General features: G+C 34.9%; 2 protein-coding genes across 2 annotated transcripts; one reads left to right on the top strand and one right to left on the bottom strand.

The window, feature by feature from the left end:
• Positions 1-4,800: 4,800 nt before the first annotated feature.
• On the top strand, positions 4,801-9,026 carry LOC125210184 (malate dehydrogenase, glyoxysomal). Its single transcript, XM_048109755.2, has 9 exons — positions 4,801-5,022; positions 5,144-5,356; positions 5,928-6,242; positions 6,818-6,907; positions 6,991-7,074; positions 8,277-8,312; positions 8,414-8,503; positions 8,588-8,682; positions 8,763-9,026. Exons 1-9 carry the CDS (start codon positions 4,951-4,953, stop codon positions 8,833-8,835), a joined length of 1,068 nt encoding a protein of 355 aa, XP_047965712.1. The 5' UTR covers positions 4,801-4,950; the 3' UTR covers positions 8,836-9,026.
• Positions 9,027-18,756: 9,730 nt separating this feature from the next.
• LOC125210164 (Leucine-rich receptor-like protein kinase family protein) lies at positions 18,757-22,442 on the bottom strand. Its single transcript, XM_048109741.2, has 2 exons — positions 19,791-22,442; positions 18,757-19,439 (listed from the first exon to the last, which is right to left on the bottom strand). The coding sequence occupies exons 1-2, from the start codon at positions 22,372-22,374 to the stop codon at positions 19,015-19,017; spliced, it is 3,009 nt and encodes a 1,002-aa protein (XP_047965698.1). The 5' UTR covers positions 22,375-22,442; the 3' UTR covers positions 18,757-19,014.
• Between the last annotated feature and the right edge of the window lie 5,507 nt (positions 22,443-27,949).

Genomic DNA, 27,949 nt, shown 5'->3' with positions numbered 1-27,949 from the left:
TCAACCTTTAGCAACCCCACCCCTCTGAATTTCATGCAATCACCTCTAATGCATTGTTCCCTAGATTGATTTTATTTGTACTGCCTTTTTTTCTTTTCAATCCTCTCATTATTACTTGCCATATTCTCTAATGATATGATCTTGAAAAATAATAGTACATGCTTATAATTGGTTTATCATTAATCACATTGCTACTTTTTCTTCTTTTCTAGACTAGGTTTGTATATCGCATCATAGTATTAATTTAAAGAATACACATGTTTTTTTTTCTTGAAAAATGGTTATTTGTAAAGGAAATTAATAAAAAAAATGTGAGGAAGATAATAAAACAGAGAGATTCCATGATAATATGGAGGGATCCATATATGAAGAAAAGATATGATTATATGGTGGCTTAAACCAAAAAAACATCAATCATTTGCACCTTTGAATTGCTCCACAATCTCCTTTTCTTTCTAGAAGCATATCACTTTTCTTTCATAACTTGCCTTCCATTCCACACTGCTCTTGCTAGTGCCCATTATATAATTTTGTCCATCGATCCGGATTTAAAATATAATACTCTCGTTATCTCATTCACAATAAAATATTTAATTTTTAGAGTGAACTATAAAAGTGGTTCCTGGACTATGGGTTTATCTCGTTCATAGTCCCTAGACTTTAAAAATATCGCCAGTAGTCCCTAGACTAAGGGTTTATCTCGAAATTGGTCCTTTTGGCTTTTTTTGTACGAAAATACCCTTTGATATTATTTTGGGGGGTTTGGTCAATTTGATCTTTTTACACTTTTAACATTTTAAATCTGATATTATTTTAGTTATGTACTAACTTTGATATTATTTCAAAATTATCATTCTTCTTCCATTTTGTTATCCTTCACTGAATTTGTTTTTTTTAAATTTCAATATTAGATTTAATTTTATAAAATTAAATTTAATATTTAGATTTTTAAATATCAATAAATTTTTTTAGTGAAAACTATTAATTCATGGACACTATAAATATTGATTAAAACTATTAATTTTTGTTATTTAATATAATATTCAATTGAATTGAAGAAGTACAGAAAAATAATATTAATCGTGATGGAAAAATAAGAGTTATTCTATTTAGCCTCCGTTCGGGTGTTATAATTGCTTGTGATTAAATATTATGAAGTTGACTAAAAATTTGATCCTACTTAAAATTTTATATAGGAGTATTTTTGTTAAATTTTCTAGTAAATTTTGATTGTTTTCAAATTAATAAACGAAAATTATATTAGTCTTACATTAGATGCATATTCAGAATAAATTGTGTTATATAATCTATTTATGATTAAAGCTACTCCCTCCGTCCCACGTTACTTCAGTCACTTTTTTTTTGCACTCGTTTTGAAAAAATAATAATAAATAATTAAAGTGAAGAGAAAATAAAGTAAAAAAAAAGAATAATATAGTTAAGACTCTTCTCTACATTATTCTCTCTCTTACTTTTTTTTTCTCTCCATTTTAACTATTTATTATTGTTTTTCCAAAACGAGTGCAAAAAAGAAATGACTCAAGTAACGTGGGACAGAGGGAGTATTAAATATTGATTAAAACTAAGGCGTTGTCATACCTTATTGATTACATAGTACTATACACTATCAAATATTGATTATAATTATTAATTTTTGCTATTTAATAATTTTTATAATTAAAAAAATTTATTGATATTTAAAAATTTAAATTTTATAAAATTAAATCTAATATTGAAATAAAGAAACAAAGTAAAGGATGACAATTTGAAAAAAGGATGATAAATTTGAAATAATATCAAAATTAGTAAATAACTAAAATAATATCAGATTTAAAATGTTAAAAGTGTAAAAAGATCAAATTGCCCAAACCCCCCAAAATAATATCAAAGGGTATTTTCGTACTAAAAAAAGCCAAAAGGACTAATTTCGAGATAAACCTTTAGTCCAGGGACTAATAGCGATATTTTAAAAGTTCAGAGAGATATGAACGAGATAAACCCATAATTCAGGGACCATTTTTATAGTTCACTCTTCTGTATAAAGCTTCTATTTGGGTTATCTAATTTAGTTGGAATACTAAAAATGTGAATGTGTTTTAAAGCGTTAAGACGATAAATTGGGCATACGAAACGGGCGGGCCTAAAAGAAGTGAATTATAGAAACACGCATTCAACAGATTATAAAATCCAATCCATATAGTAGTATACAATTTTTCTTCACTCTCTAGCTATGGTTTTCTCTTACTTATTTTTTTTGGTTCTTATCCTTAGATCTAGATAACAAGAGATGAATTGCCCAATCAAATTTCTAGATAACAACTTCCTTGGGCAATTTAGTAATTAATGAATATTAGTACTACTGTCCTATTCGTCCTAGATAATCCTATATCACATATCAAATATATTTTTTTTAAATAAATGATCATTAATATATTTAAGTAATTTTTTTTTCTTTTTGGTCATTATTATTTGATTTTTTTTATTTATACATTAAATATTTAAGTAGTATTTTTTGCATTTTTCACATTCTTAACACACTAAACTGTCTTTTAGAAGGAGTATGTAATTTGATGTACAAAAATTATCAACCCAACAAAACAAACTTTTTTATACCCAAATTTTTTTATGACGATATAATCTTTATTTTTTGTGTATCTTAGAGCATCCGCAATGGTCGGCTAGCGACCGGCTAGCCGATTTGTCGCGCTAGCCGATCGGCTAGCCGAACCATTGCAGTCGGCGAGAGCGAAATCGGCGAGCGGATCGGCGTGGGCTGGCCGATCGCTCGTCGCTGGCCGAAGCGCTGGCCGATCGGCTAGCCGCCATTGTGGCGGCCCGATCGGCCAGCGATCAGCCAGCGCCGATTTTTGATTTTTAAAAAAAAAAAAAAAAAACCTATATAAACGCGATTTTCGTTTCAATTTCATTTGCACCACTTGTTTTAACGAGTTTTCTCTCTCTCTAACTTTCTGTACAAGAGCATCATCGAGCGATGGATCACAACAACGAGTCCAGTCCAGCGACGAGTGGATCTCAGACTCCCACGGTACCTGTGGGATCTGGATGGGGGCAGATGGGCCCGGGGTTTAACATCCCTTGGAATCAGATGATGGGGATGATGGCTGGTGCGCCGGGGGGGGGGGGGGGACGGTGGGGGGGGACCCGGGGGGTAAGCCGTGGGGGATGCCGGGCGGCGGGCAGGGGAGCGGCGGACAGTCAGCGCCCGGGTGGGGGGTATGCCCCAGATGATGCTGCAGCAGATGATGGGGATGATGTGGCAGGGCGGGATGCAGGGGGGATGCAGCACGGTATGCATCCCGGGATGCAGGGGGGTGCAGGGGTCACCGGGAGGGGACACGGTATATCGGCCCTCGCTTGATTTTTTGACGGCTTCGTCTCACACGTCGACCCCAGTGGAGACGCAGTTCTCTGGCGATGACCTTCTGTCATTGCATGATATGGGGATCGATCTCGGGGAAGATGATACTCCCGTTCCAGCGACGTGGGCCGCGCCGAAGAAGAAGACGAGGGGGAAGGGGAAGGGCAAGGCGGTCGGCGAGTCATCGCAGCCCGCTACCCCTGGCCGGAGGAAGTGGACGGAGGATGAGTACGCCGGGGTGGCCAAGGGGTGGTTGGAGGTGTGCGACGATCCGCTGGTTGCGAACAACCAGCGGGTCGTCAACATGTGGTCGAAGATCAGAGCTGCCTATAGGAGGCACTGCCCGCACGGGAAGGACTTCAGCAACGAGGAGGTCCGGAAGGGGTGGGAGCGCACCAGGGCCGCGGTGGGCCGTTTTGAGAATTTGTACGTCAACGCCCTCCGTCAGCTCAGAAGTGGGCAGAATGAGGACGACGCCCGGAGGATAGCCGCGAGTCAGTTCCCCTTGGAGGGGAAGTATAAGGAGTTCACCTTCTGGGAGTGCTTCTTGTTGTTGAAGGACTCCGAGAAGTTCCGGGCGGGGTGCGACGCTGGGTTGCCGAAGAAATAGCGACTGAACTATAGCGGCGACTACAGCGGCAGCAGCGGCGGATCCCACGACCTCCCCCCGGATGCTGAGGAGTTTCCATCCCCTCCTTCATTTACTGGTCGCCCCCGCCCGGTTGGACAGAAGCGGGCGCAGCGGGCTGCGAGGGGCGGATCCCCCCTATCGCCCCGCGAGGTCCAATCCTCCGCCCTCCCACCCGCCCCACTCGAGTACACTCTCCATTCGCGTAACCAAACGCGGGCTCAGATGTACAAGGTCTTCCAAGAGTGGAAGAACGCCACTGACCCCACGGAGAAGATGTTTCTTCACGAGATGCTCGAGAGCATGCGTGTTGATTTGGAGATCGCGAGGGCACGGCTAGGGGGTTCCGACGTGGGCTCAGATACCACGGGTGGCGGCGGCAGCGACGGCGAGGACGACGGCGACGGCGATGAGGAGTAGAGAGTGGCGGGGCTCGTGTGTTGAAGCCATTTTTAAAAAAAAAAATCATGTACTTTTTTTTTTAAAATCTTTGTACTTTTTTTTAATGGAATGGATTATTTTTCCCGTATATGTGTCGTAAATTTAATTCCGTATTTTAATCGTAATTTTAATTCCGTAAATGTAGTATATTTTGAATTATTTTTATTGCGGCTGGCTTATGGTTGGCCTAAATCTGATGTGGCAGGTGGATTTTTTAGTGTTGCTGATATGGCAGAGGAGAGAATGACTGGCCTATTACTGGCCTATGGCTGACCTAAGCACCATTACGGATGCTCATACTTTGGCTGATATGATATCTATCCTAATCCTTATATCCAACAACTTCACACACCCCTATGTACAATTTTTCTATTGTAGGAGTAGTATTTAAATACAATAAATTGTTCTCGTGTATTCGCATTAAGATCGCGTTTATTTTAGTTATCATTTCACAGTATTCCGAGCTTTGATTCTAGTTTTTGAAAGAAAATCTCCGATCAGCATGCAGCAGAGTGCGGATATTAATCGACGAATTGCCCAAATTTCAAGTCACATCAATCCCCCAATTAATCAGGTACATGTCCTCTTCTTTCCATCAACTATAAGCTGCTGAATTTATAATTTGATCGGAAAATGTTGCGGTGAAGTCGAAATTAGTCATAATTAGGGCTTACAAATGCTGTGTGTTTTTGAAGGTGGAGGAGGGGAACTTATGGCGCTCGGATTGCCGGGCAAAAGGCGGCTCTCCGGGTTTCAAGGTGGCGATATTGGGGGCGGCTGGAGGCATAGGCCAGCCTCTGGCGATGTTGATGAAGATGAATCCTTTGGTCTCGGTGCTCCATCTTTATGATGTTGTCAACTCCCCTGGCGTCACGGCAGATATCAGCCATATGGACACCGGCGCTGTGGTAATTCCTGCTTCAATTTGATTTTTTTTTCTTTCTTTTTAATTTTAATTTGCAGTTTAGTTCAATTGAACTATTGTGTTATTTGAGCTGAGTATTCTAGTGAAGTAGTCTTATGCTAATCAAGATCTGGAAGTGATCAAATTCGAAATATTATGCTTAGGGGTGTAAATTTGATGCAAATTATTATAGAGGAGAGAATTTCCTTTTTGCAACCTGGTAATGTAGAAAACTCATGTTTCTACCTACTAAACTTGTAATTATGGATAATATATACAATATCTCAGTGATTGCAAGGAGATTGCTGAAAAATATGAAGACATAAATGCATAATTAGCATATCCATCTCTAACTAGTGGGTTGCAGAAATGTTGCTTCTGTTATAGATCAAACCACAAGGATCACTCCTGCAAGATGGTGAATACATTTAACTCATAATCCTTAAGCAAACAAACCTTATATCATTAGATACATCACTAGATACATATCTGGTATGGTTTGACTTCTGATTTCCAAGGTAGATTGCGTTTCTCTGGGAATTAGCAAGGACTTGACTGAATGTAATGATGTTTAGGTTCGTGGTTTCCTGGGTCAAAATCAGTTGGAGGATGCACTGACCGGGATGGACCTTGTAATCATACCTGCTGGTGTTCCCAGAAAACCTGGAATGACAAGGGATGATCTTTTCAACATTAATGCAGGAATCGTAAAGACTATATCTGAAGGAATTGCTAAGTGCTGCCCTAAGGCCATTGTTAACTTAATCAGTAATCCTGTGAATTCTACAGTACCGATTGCTGCAGAGGTTTTTAAGAAGGCTGGGACCTATGATCCAAGGCGACTCCTAGGAGTTACTATGCTTGATGTAGTTAGAGCTAATACCTTTGTGGTAAGACATCTTTCTACCAGAATATTTTTTTATTTTTTTTTATGTTTTATAATATATCCATGAAAACATGTTGTGTCTGCAAGTTAATTGATCTGCGTGTAGCTTTAGTATGCCCAATTGGTTCCTCTTACTTCTGCTTATATGGTTGTTTTTATGTAATTTTGAGTTTATTTTTCATCATCCTCTCTATATCTCTCTCTCTCATTCACATGCTAGCATGAGCATCCGTCATCCTGAGATGTGACAATATGGTCGTTAAATGTTTTAAAACTATTAGCTGTTGAATGTTACTATCAGAAATCTGAAACCTGCTCACATTCTGGCATGCGTACCTTAATAATTGGATACTTTCACCAGAAACATGAAGTACTCTGGTTCATTTCTTTATAAACAGTGGACTTCATTTACTTATGATATTCTGAATCTTTAGTTGGAGTACCTATTATGAATTGATCAACTCACACTCTTGTTTTTTGCACTTTGCTAGTTTCCAATTAATGAAGATCGTCTATAATATATTTCAATTATCTTTGCTGTTTCTTAACCGCTTTTCATTTCCAACATTGTACTTCAAGGCTGAAGTGTTGGGGCTAGATCCACGGGAAGTTAGTGTTCCAGTTGTAGGAGGCCATGCTGGTGTAACAATACTGCCCCTTCTGTCACAGGTCAATACAATAACAACATTTTGCAGTATTAATGTAAGAATTCTGCACTGTAACATTTTATTAATCCCCCCCTCCTTATGTAGGTAAAACCTGCATGCTCTTTCACCAAAGAAGAGACTGAGTATCTGACATCTCGCATCCAGAATGGGGGGACTGAAGTAGTTGAGGTAGGCTTGAGTATTGGTCAGAGTTCTATGATAAAATTCCTTTTTTTTTACACAAGCTGCAGATAATTGTTTTTCTATTGGATGCTTCTCTTGCATCATTATAATTTATATGTACCGGATATATCTTTCAAGTTCTGAACAGATTGCTTGCTACTTAGTTCAGCAAGAGTCATGCCAATATCTTTCAAGTTCTAAACTACTTAGTTCAGCAAGAGCCATGCCCCTAATACACATGGTGCAATAGCTTACCGTTAGAAGAGTTGGAACTCTTTAGAAGTCTATCTTTAAATGTTAGAAGTCTAGAAATCTATCTTTATATGTTAGAAGTCTAAAAATCTCATCTTAAAGGGTATCTTTATTCCTTAGCCTTTTGAGAGTCTTTATATATGTCTCTTAGGTTTGTGAGGGGTATCCATAATCTTGAATTTAGTATATAGACGGTCATTTACTTAGGGCCTCATAAGAGGATTATCATTTGTTAAGTTTCAATTATATATCAATTATATTTTCTGTTCTTACTTTCCCTTGTCTCTCGCCCCTTTTCTATAACAGCCCCAGATGGCAAGCCATTGAACCCAATCCTCCTAAACTTTATTGTTGGAAAAACCTCATAGATATGGAAAGCAAACCTAAATGTTCTGCCAAACGTATTTGCCCATTTTTATCTCTGTGTTCACTTTTGCATCCTGTAATTTGTGTGGGATATCTTATAGATTCCATTCAAATTCACGAAAAATGTTCAATATGAAGTGACTGTTTAGGTTTATATTGTAAAAATGATTTATTCGTATGGGGGAAAATCTGAATCTAACAATTAATTTGTATTGTTATGACCTACTAATATTTTGTCACACATTAGAGTTGGCCCCTGAACCCTGTAGATTTTTTAGTTGAGAAAGTGCTGTTAATTATCTTACCTCTGTTATGTTTCTTGTGTTATTTATTTATGCTTTCATGTTACTAATAACTTAATATTGTGAACATGGTTTGTAAGCATGAATGTATTCGACCTTTGCTTTGTGCTTGTGCCTCCCTTCCATCCACATATCTCTATGCTCTCATCAGCATTCATGTCCATTGGGCAAGAAATGGTCCCCAATTGTATCTCATGACCGTAAACATAGATAACTGAAAAAATTGTCATTTTCGCTATCTTCAGCAGTAGTAGTGCTGTGATTGACTAATATTGGTTACAATTGCAGGCCAAAGCTGGTGCAGGTTCTGCTACTCTTTCTATGGTATGCTGCTATCCCAACATCAGTTTCTTTGCATTTTGTGTTTTGGAAATTGCATGAGAATATCTGCAAATTTTAAACAAGATTATGAATAAATGATGCAGGCATATGCAGCAGTCAAATTTGCTGATGCTTGCTTGAGGGGATTGAGGGGAGATGCCGGTGTCATTGAATGCGCATTTGTGCCTTCTCAGGCATGTTTTTATTTGTAGGATTGCTAAATGAGATGTTCCTAAATCACTATCCTTGAAATATTAACCCGTAGATTTTTGCCTCAGGTAACTGAGCTTCCATTCTTTGCATCAAGAGTGCGCCTTGGACGCAGCGGAGTTGAGGAAATCTACCCTCTTGGTCCACTTAATGAATATGAAAGGTCTGTCAAGAGTGTGTTAATATTCTCCAGTTATAATTCCAAGTTTCATTCCGAGTTTGTTAATGGCTGCTTGTTTTCAGGGTCGGTCTGGAGAAGGCAAAGAAGGAGTTGGGTGGAAGCATAGATAAGGGTGTGTCCTTCGCAAAGAAATAAGCAAGGTTTGTCTTCGAATGAGTTGTATCATATGTTCACGACGTGATGCTGCTTGTTGTACTGGGTTTTCGATTATAGTTTCAGGCATGAATGCTACTTGAAAAATGAGTCTTCTCTTATGACTCTTTGTAGCTTGTCCCTTTGTTGTTCTTCACATTGATGAGAGAGATATACAAATACTTTGCAGCAAATCCTTTCTAATTTCAACTTCCAAATAACAATCGTCGCAATGTTTGAATACAATTTTTTTAAACCAAAAGAGTCACCTAAACTACGATTTTTTTTATTATTTAAAATGGATATCTCTACTGCAGTCTGCAAAGTCGAGGCATGAGTAGTGGAACATCAATTTCAACAATATGTCCAAAACGTAAACAAGAAGTGGTTATGACTTTGAGATGTTGATACAAGAACTTTTCATATTTGATCAACTGATTCAAAATATTCCATACTGTAGGGCCCAGATTATAGAATGAAAATTTATTTGTGACGCTTTTTAATTGTAGGGTACTTCGCAAAAATTATCGTTAGTTGCATATTTTACTGTAGGTGTCTCTTGCTTTTTTTTAGAAGTAAAACACTTCTCTTATTTTTATCTATAATGAATTTTTTCTCATTATACATTTCATGCTTACACCATGACGATATGATCCGAAATGGTTAAATTATTTTCGAAGGAATCATTTTTTTTTTGGCGGAATCAACACTTTACTCGTTTATAGTTTATTTCATTCTTATATCGTTTGTAGTAGTTCCTAAATATAGGAATAGAATCAATTAAGAACTAATATTATTTCTTGTATTTTATGTATCTATCCAGCAAGAGAACTATATTCTTCTTCTACATTCAACTTTTAATTCATTCCACCATATCCGGATGACGTTTGTATTGAAACAGTGCGATGCATGTTTAATCTTGACACGCATGCAAATTTTAATTTTATTACTTCCTTCGTCACTTCATAAGCGAGTCACTTCTTTTTCAGTACGAGATTTAGAAAAATGAAGCTCTTACTAGTTAATCATTAACTAAATTTCGGGCTAAAAAGAAGTGTATCTCGCTTATGTGGGACGGGCGGAGTATAATAGAACTAATGATAGATAAATTTGGATTGATTTAATAGATAGCGTTAGATTAATATAATCTTGAATGCAGTTTTTAATGAATATAGTTTCTGACATATCTCTCAATTCGGAGCAAGCGGTGGATAATATCTGTCTACTTGCATTTGGTGTTCAAAAATAATGGGTTTCTGAAACATTACATGTGATTTTCTTGTTCCGTTGTGTTTGGGCCGGCCTTCATTTTCTGATTTCTTCTGTAGGTATTAATGTTGTTTGGCCCATATATTGTAGTATTATATTTTAGGCAATGCTCTTCTTACCTCTCTACAACTCAAACTTTATAAATTAAAAAAAAAATACTAAATAAATTTAATATAATGCATGAAATCACGGTTATGTCAAAAGCGCAAGAGCCAAGTGTATACAAAATTCGGAATGATGAGTGGCTATTTAAATGTACTACTACTACATAAATAATGGACATTTCAATTGAGGAAATTGGCTAATTTAATATGCAAAAACAGGTGACATATATAACAAGCACTAGACCCCCCAACCAATAATAATTGATGCATGCATAGATAGTTGTTGGTGGGATAAAAATAATCTATTTTTGGTCACTTTACACATGTGTCCTACATCCCACTACCCTCTTTTACCCTCAATTTACATTACTAATCGCTTTAGCCTTTTTCAGAACATCACTTTTCAATGCACTCCCATTATCTCATCCATAGTCAAATATGGCCCCATAAAAAATATACAATGAATCAGTAATGGAAACTGAACATTATTATTATTATGATATTCGACCGTTCAATAAAAGTGACAGTTGGAATTATAAAGGTGCAATTTATTTGGAAGTATTATTTCAGTAAAAACGTGACACTCCTGGATATTAGCATGATGTAGTAGCTCTCGGTATCTTTAATTCTTTCAACAAACTATTGCGAGGGAAAATTAGCACATTTTGGTTGATGAAATGATTGTTCCATGAATAGTAGTACTAAAAGTGTATGAAGTGAACTAGGGATTATTCAATCTTATATATAGGGATGTCGGTATAACGGACAAAATTGGTGGATGTAGCAAATATATCCTCTAGATTTTATGTTGTTTCTTTCTCAATAGTTTGTATTTCTTATTTCATGTTAGAAATGAATCATTCATATTCTTTATCAATTTATTTACAGAGGAGTCAGAATCATCAGTTGGTTAGCTGACAAGGAAGAGATTTCAATAGAGCATTTTAAAATGATGTTCCTAATTTAAGGTTTCATTTCTAAAGCACTCGAATTTGAAAAAAAAAAGATGTTTTATGTCTCACCTAATAAAATTTGACGACATAATGATGAGTCGTCTCGATGAGTTCTCACTCACACGTATTTCAACTTTGCATACGCGCAACAAAACCTCCTATCATAAAAAATGTTGTGCCTGCCCTTGACTATACAAAATAAAATCGTAATCATTATGCGTTATAATATGTACATAGTCGATTCCATAAGAATATGAGTTGATTATTTATTGCGCTAATCATGCGTTTGAAACAAACAAAAACAGTGATAAACATATTAAATCACACATCAAATCTATCACTAGCTGTAAACAAGATTAATAGTGTGATAAGCTAGTGGTAGAAATAGTTAAATGTTTGAATTATTGGATTGTTAATGCATATCAAATCCAACGAAAGAGACTCCAGAATTAATGTCTATTGTAAATGGATTCTTTTGAGATATTCTCTTTCATTTTCCCACACAAAAAAGCATGTGTCCTTTATTATTAATAAACAGCCTTTTAACATTTAAGTTGATGAGTTAGGAGATTGATTGAGATGGTTTTTGCAATCAGATTAAACGTAAAGAATTGGCATTCCCTTTCGAATCCTATGCTATATAAGTAATCTCATTAAGGCATAATCAAGATTATATAACAAAGTAAATGTTTTAGTAGTGCTTTGTCCTAAGATTCTGAAATAAAAGAAGCCCAATATAATGTACTCCTTTCACAACCTTTTAGATAATGTTTTTATTGAAATAATTAAATCACAACTTCAAAAAAATAACTCATTCTTATGTAAATTAACTAGGCATACCAAAATTTTGATTATTTGCCTAACTCATTTTTTTTTTATCAAAACTACGTGAGTTTTTATTTTATTTTTAGAACGTGACATAAATTCCAATATCAATTTTTCGAGTGCAATGTAAAATACATGATACCGTTAGAAAGCTTTGCATGATACCTTCCTAATAATATGTCATGTATAAAATGAAATTCAAATTCAAATTAAAAAAATAATTAAAATATACGCAACAACTTTTTATGAGCCGTGTAGAATTTGACCCATAAGATATCATAACAAGAGAGCCCCAAAAATTGCAAGGCACTATGATGAATAATTTACAAATAACATTATGATATTTGTAATAAATATGGATGCACTAAAAGACAGAAAAGAGAAGAGCATGAAATTAAAGTATGGTTAGATATGCTCGGTAAGTGGGGTGCCGATTCCTAAATAATATTGTCTTCTTTTTAATTTATGTCTTGTTAATATTTGGTACCATATACTCCCTCCGTCCCCCGAGTCACACTTCCATTTCTCCACTCGTTTTATAAAAATGATAATAAATATTTAAAGTGGAGAAATAATAAAGTAAGACAGAGAATAATGTAGATAAAAGTCTTCTCTACATTATTCTCTCTCTTACTTTACCATTTCTCCACTTTAAATATTTATTATCATTTTTATAAAACGTATGCAGAAACGAAAGTGTGATTCCTAATGGGGGACGAAGGGAGTACTGTTATTATATGAAAGCTGTTGTTACATATGAATGATGGAAGCAAGAAATAAAAGAATTTAATTCTCCATTTCTATTTTTCCTATTTTTAGCATATTAGTTGAAGAATTTTTAGCTTATGAGTAGTTTGGAAGTTAATTTGAGGCTGTTGTAATTCACTTGTAACCACTTAATTATATGATGGCATCAGTCACCATGTATGTACAGCTTGCTTCATAATTCTCGTGTAAACTTATATAGGAAATCAATAAAAAATTAAATTAATATATTAGGCGAAATGCATCTGCAATTTTAAATTTTACTTCTAACTTCTAATTTATTTTATTTTGATATTGAGTTTTCCCATAGATTCACATTCCTGCAAATCCAACCGTCGGTTGGTATATAGTTACAAAACTCTTTAATGAGGACAACCACAAACGTCGAAATATGATTAATATAGTGCCAAGAAATATAATTTGAAATTTAAAGTGATACTACTCCACTATTTAATTACTTGCATTTTATTTAAGAATCTTCTTAAATCCTTTTTTTTCCTTTCACTCCATTTATGTGTCTATATTTTGATCCTCAGCATATCATCATGAGTTGCGCAGCTGCTAAAAATAAAGTATCATAAAAAAATATCGATGATAATAAAAAAAGAAGAAGGAGAGAAAGAAAACATATTGAATACTAGTATGATTTTTTATTATGTGAAATGTATGTAGTTATTTAATTAATTAATGTCACTTGTCTCATATAGTCATATATAACACCACATACATTGCCTACCTAACATGCAAATGCATCCTTTAACAAAGTCCAATAATAATAATAATAATATAATATAAGTCCTACTTTATGAGATAAATAAACAATCAAATCTAAATTCAACAAAATTTAAAATAGTTGAGACGAAATCTAATATTTCAAGAAAGTTATAATTTGACTCTTGGGCTATCACTTGGTTTATAAACTTATTTATTCTAAAATGTTGAGAAATAATAGTTAAGCAACCAATATACACGAAAGATAAAATCTTGAATTTATAACTAAAAGTGCACCCTTTTCCCTTCAAGTTAAAATCTTATAGTTGTATCTGTAAAAACCAAATAAATTTCAGAAAAAGGAGTTGTACAACCTCAACTTTTTCAAATTTCATTCTGAAAAAAGCTAAACATTTACTTGCATTTTCACTAACAATAATTTTACAGTCAAATCAAGACAATATTTACCCTATCGGATAATTTATGTCTCACGGTGAAATCAATCACTGGTGTAAGCGATTTTTTAATTAAATGCACTGGTTTATTGGGTAAAATGTTTTATGCGTGATGTGACATAGAAAAAAACATATCATAAAAAAAAATCTTCTAATATTTAGAATACCAAATTTAGACTCTAGATTCCAAACATATAAATTGAGTCTCCGTCACTATCATCACTCAACTTTTCCAGATAAACATCATTTATGGGTTATATTTTTACATTCTGAACTTGTCCAAAAAAATAATTTTACTTTGCAATTAAAACTTTAGTGTGTGCCCAAAACTTGCACCTAACATTTATTATGGTAGTTCTCTTTTTATTGTTTTGCGAGCAAATCAATTCATATCCATTCCGTTTAGGTAAAACTAATTAAAATAGAAAGCTAAGGGTAAAACTAATCTGCATATTTTACTAAGTCAATTATGAATCATCTTTGAGATTACATCCAAAGTGCAATTTTAGATTTATGAGTAGTTTTAATAATTAGAAATTACAATGATTAAGATTTGTGAGCAAGTTGGAAGATGCAATATATTATCCTCCATGTAAGAGATTGCCTTAAAAAGAGGGCAAATATTCCCATTTGCTGCAATGCAACTTTGTTGCAATAAATTTGGAAGTGATTGAAACCAAACCACCTGCGTTCCAACTTCAATAAATGTTCGATGGATATGAAATGATTACACATTTTCAGAGTTAGTAGTAATAGTGAATTTTAACTAAAGTTGACAAGGCAAAAGTTGCGTAAATCCAAACACTATACATCCAACGGTTCATGTTGTGACAAGTCATCATCATGTCAAATCATATCTCTTTCCGATCCATACATCTGATTCGACCTTCAATAACTATCTCCAGATATGTTTAAGCATAAAGTACAACTCTAAATTTTTGGTATTTCCATGTAAAGTCTAATTTTAATTATCACACGGTCTCATTTATCAAGATGACCACATTCTTAATTGGCATGAAGTTTTAAACGAAATACTTCAATTATTTGTGATAAAATCTGTTTAGTTATTAGTGATAAAATCTGAGTGAAAAAAGCGAGTGAATATTTTTATGAAAAGAGAGAAAAGAGGGATTTAATTCTAAATACAAAAAGTGAACAACTTGAATAAGATAAACTAAAACGAAAAGATGGACATCTTAAATGTCACCGAAAGAGTATTTGAATTATTTATTTGCTTTAATTTTAATTAAGATTTTGACATTAATACGACACTCTTGACTTATTTACGTATCATTATTAGATGTCAAATGCTCAAAATAAGTTCACATTATGAAAACCAAAATGATATTCCCTCCATTCTTAAAATAGCACACGAATTAATGAATAATTGATAAACTAAAAGAGATTTATAAAAATGGTAGTTTTAATGTAGTGATAGTAGATAGTGAGACTCACATCAGTATTTATTGGTGATCATATTGATATAATTTATAAGTAAATAGGTAATGAGTTGGGGACAACTTTCATAAATTCAAATGTTTATACTTTTATGGGACAGGCGAAAATGAAAAATACACATATTTTTATGGACGAAAGAAGTAGTATGATACTCCGTCCTCCCGCCATTAGAAGTCTCATTTGAGTTCAGAATGGATTTTAATAAATAATAAAAAAAGTGAGTGGGAAAAACATTGTGAAATGTGAAATTCATTTTTATATACTTCCTTTGTCCCTCATTATGTGCCCCAGTTTTTCATTTTGATCTACTATCATTTATTAATTGTCTCATTTTACTTTTGGAGTAGTAACTTTTTATAATAGACCCACATTTCACTATCTTATTTCTCTCTCACATGAACCTCTGTGTTAGCAATGCAACTTGCAAACCAACTAGGCTATGTATATATATACTTGTGAAATACTCCCTCCGTCACCAAAGAATATGCATTTTAGATTCGACATGAGTTTTAATGTAAGATTGATAAAGTAAGAGAGAGGTAGAGAGAAAAAGTAATTAAATAAAGTATTGTTATAGCGGAGAATGAGTCCTTCCTCATTAGAGAGAGAAGACTTTCAAAATTAGAAAGTGCATATTCTTATAGCCCGGACTAACTAGGAAATAGTGCATATTCTTGTGAGCCGGATGGAGTATATAGGCATACCTAAATGGCCAAGGTTCTTAACATGGGTCTGTCCTTATCCATACACATTCTTTACAAAATGGTCAAAATATCAATATAATAAAAAAAATTGATATAAACACACCCAATGATTGAAGAAATATTGATCAAGTTCATACAAAACTATCATCTAAAATCATGCAAAATCCAAGTATGTTTTTCAAAAAATCATGGATATTAGGTTACGTATCATACACAATTTCATCCAAATACATATAAATGTGATAGTAATTGACTATTTTTCAAAGTTGCGTGATTGATTAGAATTTGACGAAACATCGTGATTTTTCTGGCAATCTCCCCAAAACATTATACTCCTATGTCCTATATTTTTTTTATGGATATCCAATATGAAATGTCAAATTTTTGGCCAAATAATAAAACACTTTAATTTTTAAATATTGTAAAAATAAAAGGTCGGTTTCATCCAGATCTATGTTACCCGGCTAAAATATTAGAAAAGATAAATGTAAATAAATTGTATATGTACATAATATTTTTAAATTTTTAAATTTAATTGAATTTAATTAAAAATTAGTTTTGTTATTTATTGGAATTTTAGGTCAAATCGTAACATGATTTCGAGCTTGATTCAAATTAATTATATGACTAATATTTAATAAGAAAATATTTTAATATTTAAGTTAAAATTTCAATAATTTTTTTTAAAGTGTTGCAAAATGATTAATATGAAATTTATTTTCAATCAACTAATGTTTATAAATCAATTTTCAATGTAAAATGTTAAAAAATAAAGCTTAATTATGTACCTTTATCACTGTCCAATTTTAATAGTAAAAATTTTACATTAATTTTTTGTATAATCGACACACCTCAAGGCATTACATGTAATTTTTCCACCTCATGTAATAGCTTAGTAATTCCACTTTAATTAGGGGTTACGGACTCATCTCTATGTTGAAGTAAAATATTTTAATTATACAACACTCCCATAAAAAGAATATACCAAAATGCACGCCTTTCTGTGGTAGCAACTCGATCTATCTATCTCAATTCTCAGCCTTTTAGCCAAAGTGAGTGTCGATATTACTTTAGAGTTCAAAAATTGAAAAATAAAAAATAATATTAGGAGTAGTACTTTTTATGAGCACTCAAAACGGTCCTAATATTGGACGTGTGCGGCTTCTCATCATAGATAATCAATTAGTGCAATTTGAAGAATTGTTAAATTAATATTTATCATGCTGTAACAAACTCTCATTAATAATTATCTTGTTATAGTGTCGCTTTCTAATTAGTTTAGCACTCATCAAATAGTAACTTATTTAACTTAGTGTTGGATACTTATTTAAACATATGTAGCATGACAAATAGGTTAATAATGTACCACAAAGTGGTTTTCACCCTTTGCTGTCCCACCTTGTTACGTCTATGTTGTAGGTCCCAAATTTATTCTTGTACTCTAAAAATTCTTTTTCTAGTTTAACTTTTTAGAAAATAGCCAATTTGATGACCCAACAAAGATATTCAAATAATGTTGTACCACCAAGAAGTAAGGAGATTTTGGTCTTTATAATATGGTTAAATATGTTACATCCATGGTGGTGAGATTGGATAATTCAAGCACTTATTATTATGCTAAATTGGTGTATAAATGTTAAAAAAAATATCTTGCCAACTTAGATTCGATATTTCAGTTTGATTTTTCATTAGTATGGTATTTTTATGAAATTTTATTTAGATTGTGTGTAATGATTGCTATTGTTGTGTACTGAGTTGTTAAAAAAGTTGGTTAAAGAAAACAAGAGAAAATCTGAAGAGCACCTCACATTTTTGTTTAAGATATGCTATTTATAGCTATTTTATGTTTATGTATGTAAATAAAAAAACAAGAATCAAAATCAATATAAGCTAAAAAAATCATTTTCCATATATTAACTTATCAATTCATTTAATAAAGCTCGGATCCAATAGTTCTAAGAGATCATTATAAGTATAAAAAAAAGTTTTATAAAATGATATTTTTTATAAATAGTAAAGCTTGAATTGTTTTATAATATGACATTTCACCAAATAAATTAAACTTTATAGGAGAAATAATATTCTCCGAGAATTATAAACTTACAACATAATCTAAGAAGATTTAATATTATTAAACGAATATTGCATGAATTTGAATCATTATGCATACGAAATCCAATCGCAGCATTTCGCGCCTAGATTTGTCTGTATTGTGGAGATAACATTAATGTTGTAAAAACAAAAAGATGGCATTAATGTGTTTTGATATGATGTCAGAATATATACTACATATTTCATGTATAGCACATGGCCATACAATTTAACTAAAAAAATCTTCTATTTAGAAGAAAAATAAAGAGACATTTAATTGAGAGTTGAAAGTATTAATTGGAGTAGTTCAGTCAAAGACAAGGATGTTTATTGTTTTCCCTTGGGCACAAGGGCACACACCTCATTTCCAACTCATTTTATTTGTTTATACTTTATACATTCACTTACTTTTTTAGATGAATTTTTATTTGCTTACTAGAATTTGGCACTATCATGCAGATGGACCCCACTCTCTTGGTAATTGAAAGCAACTGCACAACACTCCATAGTCCATACAGTCAGAGAGAGAGTCAGTCCAATCTTCAAGAAGGTCCCCATTTTCTCATTTTTCGATTCAAAACACCACCAATAAACATACCTATAATTTTTAGTACTACTAATATTTTTCTTATACAGCATCAACAAAAGTGCCCCTCATTGCAGCTGTACACATACTTCGAAATCAATAACAGACACATTCAAAGTTAGACTAAACAGTAAACACCCCCAAGAAAACTCATAAGATAAAAAAAAAAGGAAACAATAGATAGCATTAGGGAAATGAAAAACTAAGGCACCAAAACTAGCTAAAGCTGCTATCCCAATGCAAGGAGGCTTGGGATCACCTTCAGATGCTGAGAAGATCGGGCGGCGGAGGTGGCGACTGAGGCGGACGAGCGGTGGGGGAGTCCAACGCCGATGGTGGTGGCGGAGATGAATCCCCAGCTTTAGAGGGTGGTGGCTTGGGGAGCTCCGTGAGTATCTGGACGACCTCGCGCATGGTGGGGCGCTCGACTGCCTGCTCTTCGACGCAGAGCATTGCGACGTAGAACACGTGCATCACCTCGTGGAGGGGCACAGTAGGAAGCCTCGGATCGAGAATCTTGAGCACGCCTTCCTTGTTTCCATCAGTCATCTTCCTCACCCATTGCACGATGTCCACACCATCCCCAAACTCGCCAACGGGCTTCCTCCCGGTCACGAGTTCCAGCAGCACCACCCCAAAGCTGTATACGTCGCTCTTCTCGTCCACCTTCAGCGTGTAGGCATATTCTGGAATCCAACAACAATCATTCAAAAAGTGCAACAACCTCACCAACTAATGTCGTTTAGTCACACAGAATTTCTGTCATGTTCATATAAATATCATGGATGTGCAACTGCACCTAATTTCGATGGTGGTTGAACATCAATGGCGTGATAGAGACTGATCTTGACACTACTGAGACCAAGCATGTTACTTAAGGCCACATAATTCAAACTTAAATACTTTTTGGGATCTCATCAAGAGTGTTCACTTTCAATATAATTGACAAATTTAACATATTCAAGAAGCACAGAATAGGCAATCACCTTCACGAAAACTTCAAATAATTAGATAATGAAAACTCATAATTTGCATACCAGGAGCAATGTATCCGTAAGAACCAGCAATGGCTGACATGCATTCCGAAGTACCCGAATCCTGCAAGAACTTGGCGAGCCCGAAATCAGCCACATGAGCTTCAAAGTTGGAGTCGAGGAGGATATTGTTCGATTTAACATCACGATGCACAATCAGTGGCGAGCAATCATGATGAAGGTAGCAAAGCCCCTTGGCAGACTCCACAGCTATCTTATACCGTGTATCCCAATGGAGATGGCCTCCCTTCTTGCCATGAATCATCTCCCCCAGGCTTCCATTAGGCATGTATTCATAGACCAAAAGATTTGTTTCATGATTGGAACAGAACCCCAGCAACCTCACAATGTGTCTATGCCTGATCCTCCCAAGAGTCTGTATCTCGGCATTGAAGCCATGATCGTGGGAAGACCCACGGCTCATTGCAGGCAACCTCTTCACAGCAACTAGCTCGCCACTCGGCGTCACTCCTTTGTAAACAATGCCGGCACCTCCTTTACCGATGATATTGTCCTCTTTAAGACTATCCAAGACATCATCGCAAGTGAAATCCAGGCGCTGGAAGGCAGTGAGCTTCCACGCACGAGCCTCACTCGCCTTCTTCAACGACCTGGCCTTAACGATTGCAGCCACCGCAAATACAATCGAGCAAACCAGCAGTCCAATAACGAGTAATAGCTTCATGGAAGGAGAGAGAGCCCCCTTTTCATGAGGCTTTGCAACCCCACTGGCAATGCCCTCTTTGCAAGGGCCCAAATAAGGGCCGCAGAGATTAGGGTTCCCCAAAAATGAAGTATAATTGAAATAGCTAAATTGACCAGTGCCAGGAACCAAACCAGACAAGTTGTTATATGAGAAATCAACAGAGGTTAAACTCTGCATACTGGATATGGATGAGGGAATGCTACCAACCAAATTATTCTTTGATAAATTCAAGTAGTTCAAAATCTTCATACCAGTAATCTCAACGGGAATTTCCCCGGCGAGCTGATTCCGGCTGAGATCCACGAATGTCAGAAGCTTGCATTGGCTGATCTCCGGCGCAATGGGGCCGCTGAACTCGTTGTGGCTGAAATCCATCTTAGAAAGCTGCTGCAACTTCCCTATCTGGGCTGGAATCCTGCCGGAGAATTTGTTGCCGTCGAGCAAAAGCTTCTGAACGCCAACAAAACTCCCGATGCTCGGCGGCAAATCGCCAGCGAGATGATTGTTGGAGAGGCTGATTTGGCCTAAACCGGCGGACAATCCATCAGTATCCGGAAAAGATCCAGAGAGGAGGTTATCTTGAAGCTCAACCTGAGTTAGTTTAGGCAAACTCAGTAACCCTTTCGGAATCGAGCCGTTGAGGTAGTTTTCACCCATCCGAATCCGAGTCAGCGACTCGCACTGACCCAGTGACTCGGGAATCGGTCCGAAGAGGAAGTTTCCGAGAGTAATTAGGGTGTGGAGCTGATGGCCATTGCAGAGATTTGGGGGAAGAGTTCCGGTCAATTTGTTGGAACTGACGTCTACCTCTTGTAGCCTTCCATTGTTCCCCAAAATCTGCGGGATTACACCGGTGAAATTATTCTCCCACAGCTGCAAAACCTGCAACTCCGGCAACTCGCCGATGAAATCCGGTATCGAGCCGGTGAGCTTGTTCCTAAAAAGATTTAGGAGAGTTACGTTTTTCAGCTGCTGAAACGACAGTGGTATTTCGCCGGTGAACATATTGTTTGACAGATCCATAGATTTCAGGCTTTTCAAGTAGCCAAGCTCCGGCGTGAGGCTACCGGAAAGCCCGTTCACTTGGAGGAAAAGCGTGTCCAGATTCTGCAGCTTCCCGATCTCCGCCGGAATCTCGCCGGTAAGCCCGCAGCTAGCAGCGTCAAACCGCACCAATTGCGACAAATTCCCAATCTCCTTCGGAAGTCCACCGGAAAATGTATTGAAATAGCCAATGTAAAGCTCCTTCAGCTGCGTCAGGTTTCCGATCTCCGGCGGAATCGCTCCGGTGAGCTCGTTTCCGGAAACAGCGAGGTACTCTAGATGCTGAAACGTGCCGAGCTCCGGCGGCATTTCCCCGGAGAAGAAATTCCCCCCGAGATGCAAATGGCGGAGATTAGCGAGCAGGTGCGCCTGCTTGGGGAACTCGCCGGTGATGTTATTGTTGTAGAGGTCGAGAACCTCGAGATTCCGGAGACGGTAGAGCTGCGGTGGAAAAGTGAGATTGAAGATGTTGTTGGAGAGGTTTAGGAAGCGGAGGTTGGTAATGTCGGAAATCGAGGGGGGAACGGGGCCGGAGAAGGAATTGGCGCCGGCGGAGAAGTTGTGGAGGAAGCGGAGGTGGCCTATGTCGGGGGAGAGAGTGCCGGTGAGGCTGAGGTCGGAGATGTCGACGGAGATGACGTGGCGGCCGGAGCGGTCGCAGGTGAGCCCCTTCCATGAGCAAATGTTGGTGTTGTTAGGGGTCCATGATTCCAAGGCGGAGTGGGGGTCGTCGGAGATGGCGGCTTTGATTGAGAGCAAGGCGGTGTGCTCCGTCATACGCGCGGCGGAACCGCAGCGGAGACAGAGAAGGAAAAGGAAAAGTAGGAGGAAACGCATTTTGTGCAGAGGTGTGATTTTTGTGTGACTCTGTTTGTTTTTGTAAATTTTGATTTTGATTTTAGAAGAAGATAAGCTGGGGTGGGTGGGTGGGGCGTGAGTGAGTCAGGTAAGTGTGACTATAACCGTATTCATATTTCTTTATTCACTTTTTCTCCTTTTTTTTCCTTTTCTCTTTTTGGTATATGGGTGTGTTTTGGGAACTGGACTACGCGAATCTTCAAATACAATAATTCAATATTATCTTCACGGGATTCACATAATTAAAATAAATTGAAATTGAAAATGCTACTAATTCATCAAGATGATAAAAAGTAAGAAGTGCATCCAGATTTTTGAGAATTACATAGTTAAATGGAGTTGGTAGATGATATCGCAACGCATATTGATGAACAAGGGTTGTGGGTGCAACTCGAGATAGGCTATCGCTCGTGGTCGATGAACTCTAGACATTACTACTATAGATCTTCATATTCATAATTAGAGATGTCAATCTTTCTCGTAATATAAAATACTTACACGATCTCAATGATCACGTCGTTATACCACATGTGCCAGGAGCTTTTCGCGGCCGTGAGCTATGATTGTAAAACATCAAATGCTGGTTCAAGTCCTTTTGCACCAAAATGATCTATTGGGCTAAGTTGGACACAAAATGATCTTGATAAATGTTAGGTTATTTTTTAAAAAAAATTGAAGATAAAAATATCCCTTAAAAAAAATACTAAAACATGGGATGAGCTTTCATTTTCAAACTAAATTATGAGTTTTTATATTACTATCCGCTGTAGATATTAAATACAGTAGTATACAGAAGAGTGTTATATTGCTAACTCATAACTTAATTGTTAACTACAACTAAATAATAGCCATTACATATTCAAAATAAGGGCTTAGATCATTAATCCTTAAATGTCAATACGGTCAACGTAAAACGTCAATAATGTCATAGGATTAATTCCAAAAAATATCAATAAGGGTATTAATGTCAATTAACTATAAACTAACTTTAAAAAGAATCTCAAAACTTTAAATTCATATAACATATATCAAATTAAAGATAATTTCATAAGGATTCCAACGATATCCTACATGCATATGTTCCGACGTCAAAATTTGAAAAAAAATTTGAAAATTTTAAATTTTTTCGTAGAAACAGAAATGTCAACATACTATATAAAATATGTCAATATAATACATGTAGAATGTCGATATAAACAATGAGTTAACATTCTTAAAGCCTTGTGTTGATATTTTCGAAACACTATATTGACAATTTCATCCAAAAACCTAATTTGGAGTTTTTTTAATCTTTTTTTATTTTATTAATAAAAATAAAAATTACACGTGGCAAATTGTAAACTACACTTTTTCTAAAATTCTATGGCCTTAAATTAGTTGTAGTTAGTAATTAAATGATGAGTTAGCAATTGATCACGTACGTGTGTACTTTATGACATTATAATCGCATAATTGGACGTTGTAATAAATTGGATTTTATTAAATGTTGGTTATTTGCATTAATTAATCGTTAAATCGAGTGCAATCATTAATAAATACTAACTCACTTATTACCTGCTAATTATAAAACTTTTACACTTAATAAACTATAGTAAAAGTTATATTTTCTCGAATAACAAAATTCTAAAATCACTCAAACAAGAAATATTTAGAAAAACTACTTGTTAAAATAAATTGGATTATTATGATGAAAGCCATAATAACACATATACAATCATGATTTTATTAATGGTAATAATGCACAATTTTTTACTAAGAATACATGTTACTAATATATTTTTAGGTACTCAATGTGTTATTACCTCCTTTGTGACTTGGAGAACATTTTAATCCATTTATAAAAATGGCAGAGGTATCTAAATTTTGAAAAGAGCAAATTAAGGACTTCCAATAATTTTTTTTTCAGGAATTGTACAAGCATCAACTTATAGGTTGTGCGTCTAGCTTGAATTGTGTACATATCCTATAATGTCGTTCACTAAATCTAAATAATATACAATCATCAACTTATAGGTTGTGCATCAACATATATACAATCATGATTTTATTAATGGTAATAATGCACAATTTATTTTTTTTACTAAGAATACATGTTACTAGTATATTTTTAGGTACTCAGTGTGTTATTACCTCCTTTGTGACTTGGAGAACATTTTAATCCATTTATAAAAATGGCAGAGGTATCTGAATTTTGAAAAGTGCAATATTTAAGGACTTCCAATAATTTATTTTTTCAGGAATTGTACAAGCATCAATTTATAGGTTGTGCGTCTAGCTTGAAATGTGTATCCTATAATGTTGTCCATTAAATCTAAAATATATATCAACCCATAGATAAGTCATTCATATTCCTTATTGAATGTGGCTATTGAAGTGATACATTTATCATGCCAATTAACTCTTTAATCTTTCCTAATAATACTTGAATCTCTATTCATTTTTTTTTTCAGAAATGCGTGAATTAAGCTGGCACTGTAAATTTCGCTAGTATTCATTATTCAAATTATCGCATTGGCAAAATTCGAAAATTGAAAAGTTGAAAGTGATTTGAGACAACATTTCTAAAAGGAAAAGTTGGTCGGTAGGTTGTTTTTATGAGCTGAGCAAAAAGAAAAGTGAAGGAGGATGGGATTCCAAAAAGAATATGATGGGATTCTAACATTATTTTTCTTTTGAAAATGAATTCTAAGTATATATTTTTATTGGGAAATTGGTCTCTAAAATCATAAACTTTGCCTAAAATTTGGTATTTCCCATGAACTTTGAAATTGGTATATAATATCACGAACTTTGCATTTTGTTTGATATTTCCCAAACTCACCCAAATAAGATATTTTCATCTAAATCTTATTTAACATAGACAACCGTGATATGTTTTATAATATTTGAAATAACTTTTTAAGTTCATAACATGTAGCATAAAAATTCACGTTGAAAATATATTGATTTAATTGTGTCAAGTATGATAAAAAAGCCTTATAAGTTAGTCAAATATAGTAATAAACATGTCATGGGAAATATCAAACAAAATGCAAAGTTCGTGATATTATATACCAATTTCAAAGTTCATGGGAAATACCAAATTTTAGGCAAAGTTCATGGTTTTAGAGACTAATTTCCCATTTTTATTTGACTATATAGTACTCCTATTTAGTAGTAGTATAACTGAATTATTCCGATGTATGCTTAAATGCAAAACAATGATTGAACCTCAAAACAGAGCATCTCTATGATTATACTAGAAGGTTTTCGCCATTTAGATGTCCTTTAAGAAACATTTATATAACTAACCTAGTACTACTAGTATATTTTATTTTTCTACAATTATTTATCTAAAACATCTCTAATTTTATACTAAAATCCAAAATATGATATTGTAATACACACCTCATTTCGTATTTGTGACCTGTCGATACCTATATTTGAGTTCACTATAACAAACTCAAACTACGTTTTGGACTTTCATATTATTATGTTCAAGTCCAAATCCCCAAGAATTTAGAAAAGTGGAAAGGGGAAAAGAGGAGGACGAACAAGAAGAAAATAACTTGTATGCAAAAATGGTTGAACCGTGAGCGAGGAAGAAGAATAGAGAAATACGTTAATAAAAATTGAATTTACCTTTTAGAGTTATAAATATTATTAAGTGTACTAAAATGAGTTTGTTTCACTTGGGCTTTCATTAAATTAATTTTATTTAAATTAACAAAATATATAAAATAAATGAATAAAAAATATTCTTTTTAATTTGAATTTGATATAAAATATTGGAGATACTTTAAAGTATCCACAACTCAATTCATCTAATCATTCATTCACTATATTATTCAATGGTCTCACGGTCTTAGAGCATCCCCAACGCTTGGGGTCGAGCTACAATGAGCAAGTCCCGGCCCGGGCCTTGCGTTAAACGTCGACGAGTTGCGGCCTGGGGCCGCGCCCGTGGTCCGGTCTGGCTCAGGCTTAACGACGCCCGTGCCGCAATGAGCGAGTTCGGCCCGACGTTAGATGTCTTCGGGCCGGGCCGCAAGTCCCCTCGATTTTAAACTTTTTTTAAAAAAATTTGTTTGCCTATTTATACACTTGTTGTGCTCCATACGAATTCTCGACTGAACAATGATATTTCCCGGTTTAATTGTTCAACGTATTCTATTTTACGAATAAAATAGGTTGGAGTTGTGAATAGTGCAATTTAATAGTTGTGGCCCGGGTTGGGGCCTGCATGGTTAGAGGAGTTGTGGCCTGAGACTCAAATTTAGGGAAATGTTGACGTGGAGGAGACTTAGGGCTTGAATTGGGAACGGGATTGGAGATTGGAGATGCTCTCAGCACACTTTAAATAACAATACCCACATCATTCAATTTCTTAATTATTCATTAGTCACACAGTTTTTACTTTTATTTCATTTTTTGATCAATTTATTTATCATACATTCTAATTACAAATTTTATATCCGTAACTCAATCGGCACTTTTTAAAAAATCTAATGGCACGTTACCGTTGCAAAATTGCCCTACTAATTTTGAAAACATGTAATTTGGTTTACAGATTTGTGAATACATCGAGATTTTTTTAAAAAACAAACTGGGAATGTAATTAAAAACTAGAATTAAATTAATATTTATGCGATCAATAATGTAGGTTACATTAAAGCTCAACTTTTGATCTGGAGATGGCCCAATTGTAAAGATGATGGCAATGATGAATGAATTAAGAGGGTAAAAATCGTTATTTAACAGCGGTGATTTTCGTTTATAGGCGAAGGAGTTGACTGCCAATTATTAGTGTGAGGTCCCCTTAATCTGCTTTAAAAATGATTATGCTCATCTTACTTATGCATCCAATCTAATTACATACGAGTACTAATTACTTTCTTGCAACATCTCTTTTATCTATCATGACTCATTAGGATCGCATTTAGTGGGCCCAAAACACATTGATTATTACTGTAACTAATTGACAGTGGAGATTTCCTAATAAACTCTTCTGCCACCCAAGTTTGTAAACTGCAATCTCATTTATATTTGTACTATCTGACCATATTCTACATAATTAAATTTTGGTAGGGGCTCTTCTGAATTATGACCAAAATGTGGGCTATTCAATTGTGAAATCAAGATATAAATAACACCCCACAAGATTTACTCATTCCTTCAAAACTAACTAATCTGATATAGGTTTAAGCGAATAACGACAAAAAAAGGACCACGAGATTATACTAGCAAAATATGCAGCAGAAAATTCCAAATCAAAATATTAACAATTACGTACATAATATAGTAATTAATAGAAAAATGATAGAGAATTAAGTAGCGTGTCAGTATTAGAGTCCTAAAGAGCTTATATAAAATTGCAAAAATGGTTTGGCTTTATCACAATACTAATTAATCTAATTAATATGGTCAACGTAATTAATTGTGTGACTGTCATACCCACTTTGTTTATTTAATATTGGGCATATAATATAAGAAAGAATTGAGTTGTTTTGTTTTCGAGGGAGGGGCGAATAAATATAGTATTAAATGCTAATAGTTGAAAAATCCAAACACTTGT

Source organism: Salvia hispanica, chromosome 2 (genome assembly GCF_029641045.1).
Source record: "Salvia hispanica isolate PSC_SH4W2 chromosome 2, Shi_PSC_v1, whole genome shotgun sequence".
Classification (NCBI taxonomy): domain Eukaryota; kingdom Viridiplantae; phylum Streptophyta; class Magnoliopsida; order Lamiales; family Lamiaceae; genus Salvia; species Salvia hispanica.
The sequence above is the reverse complement of the archived record's forward strand: the minus strand, read 5'-3'. Positions and strand labels throughout refer to the sequence as shown.

Coding starts and splice junctions, on each gene's coding strand:
- LOC125210184 (XM_048109755.2), top strand. CDS start 4,951: ATGCAGCAGAGTGCGGATATTAATCGACGAATTGCCCAAATTTCAAGT. Junction 6,908..6,990: donor TACTGCCCCTTCTGTCACAG/GTCAATACAATA, acceptor CTCCTTATGTAG/GTAAAACCTGCATGCTCTTT. Junction 8,313..8,413: donor GTTCTGCTACTCTTTCTATG/GTATGCTGCTAT, acceptor TAAATGATGCAG/GCATATGCAGCAGTCAAATT.
- LOC125210164 (XM_048109741.2), bottom strand. CDS start 22,374: ATGCGTTTCCTCCTACTTTTCCTTTTCCTTCTCTGTCTCCGCTGCGGT. Junction 19,440..19,790: donor TTACGGATACATTGCTCCTG/GTATGCAAATTA, acceptor GTTGGATTCCAG/AATATGCCTACACGCTGAAG.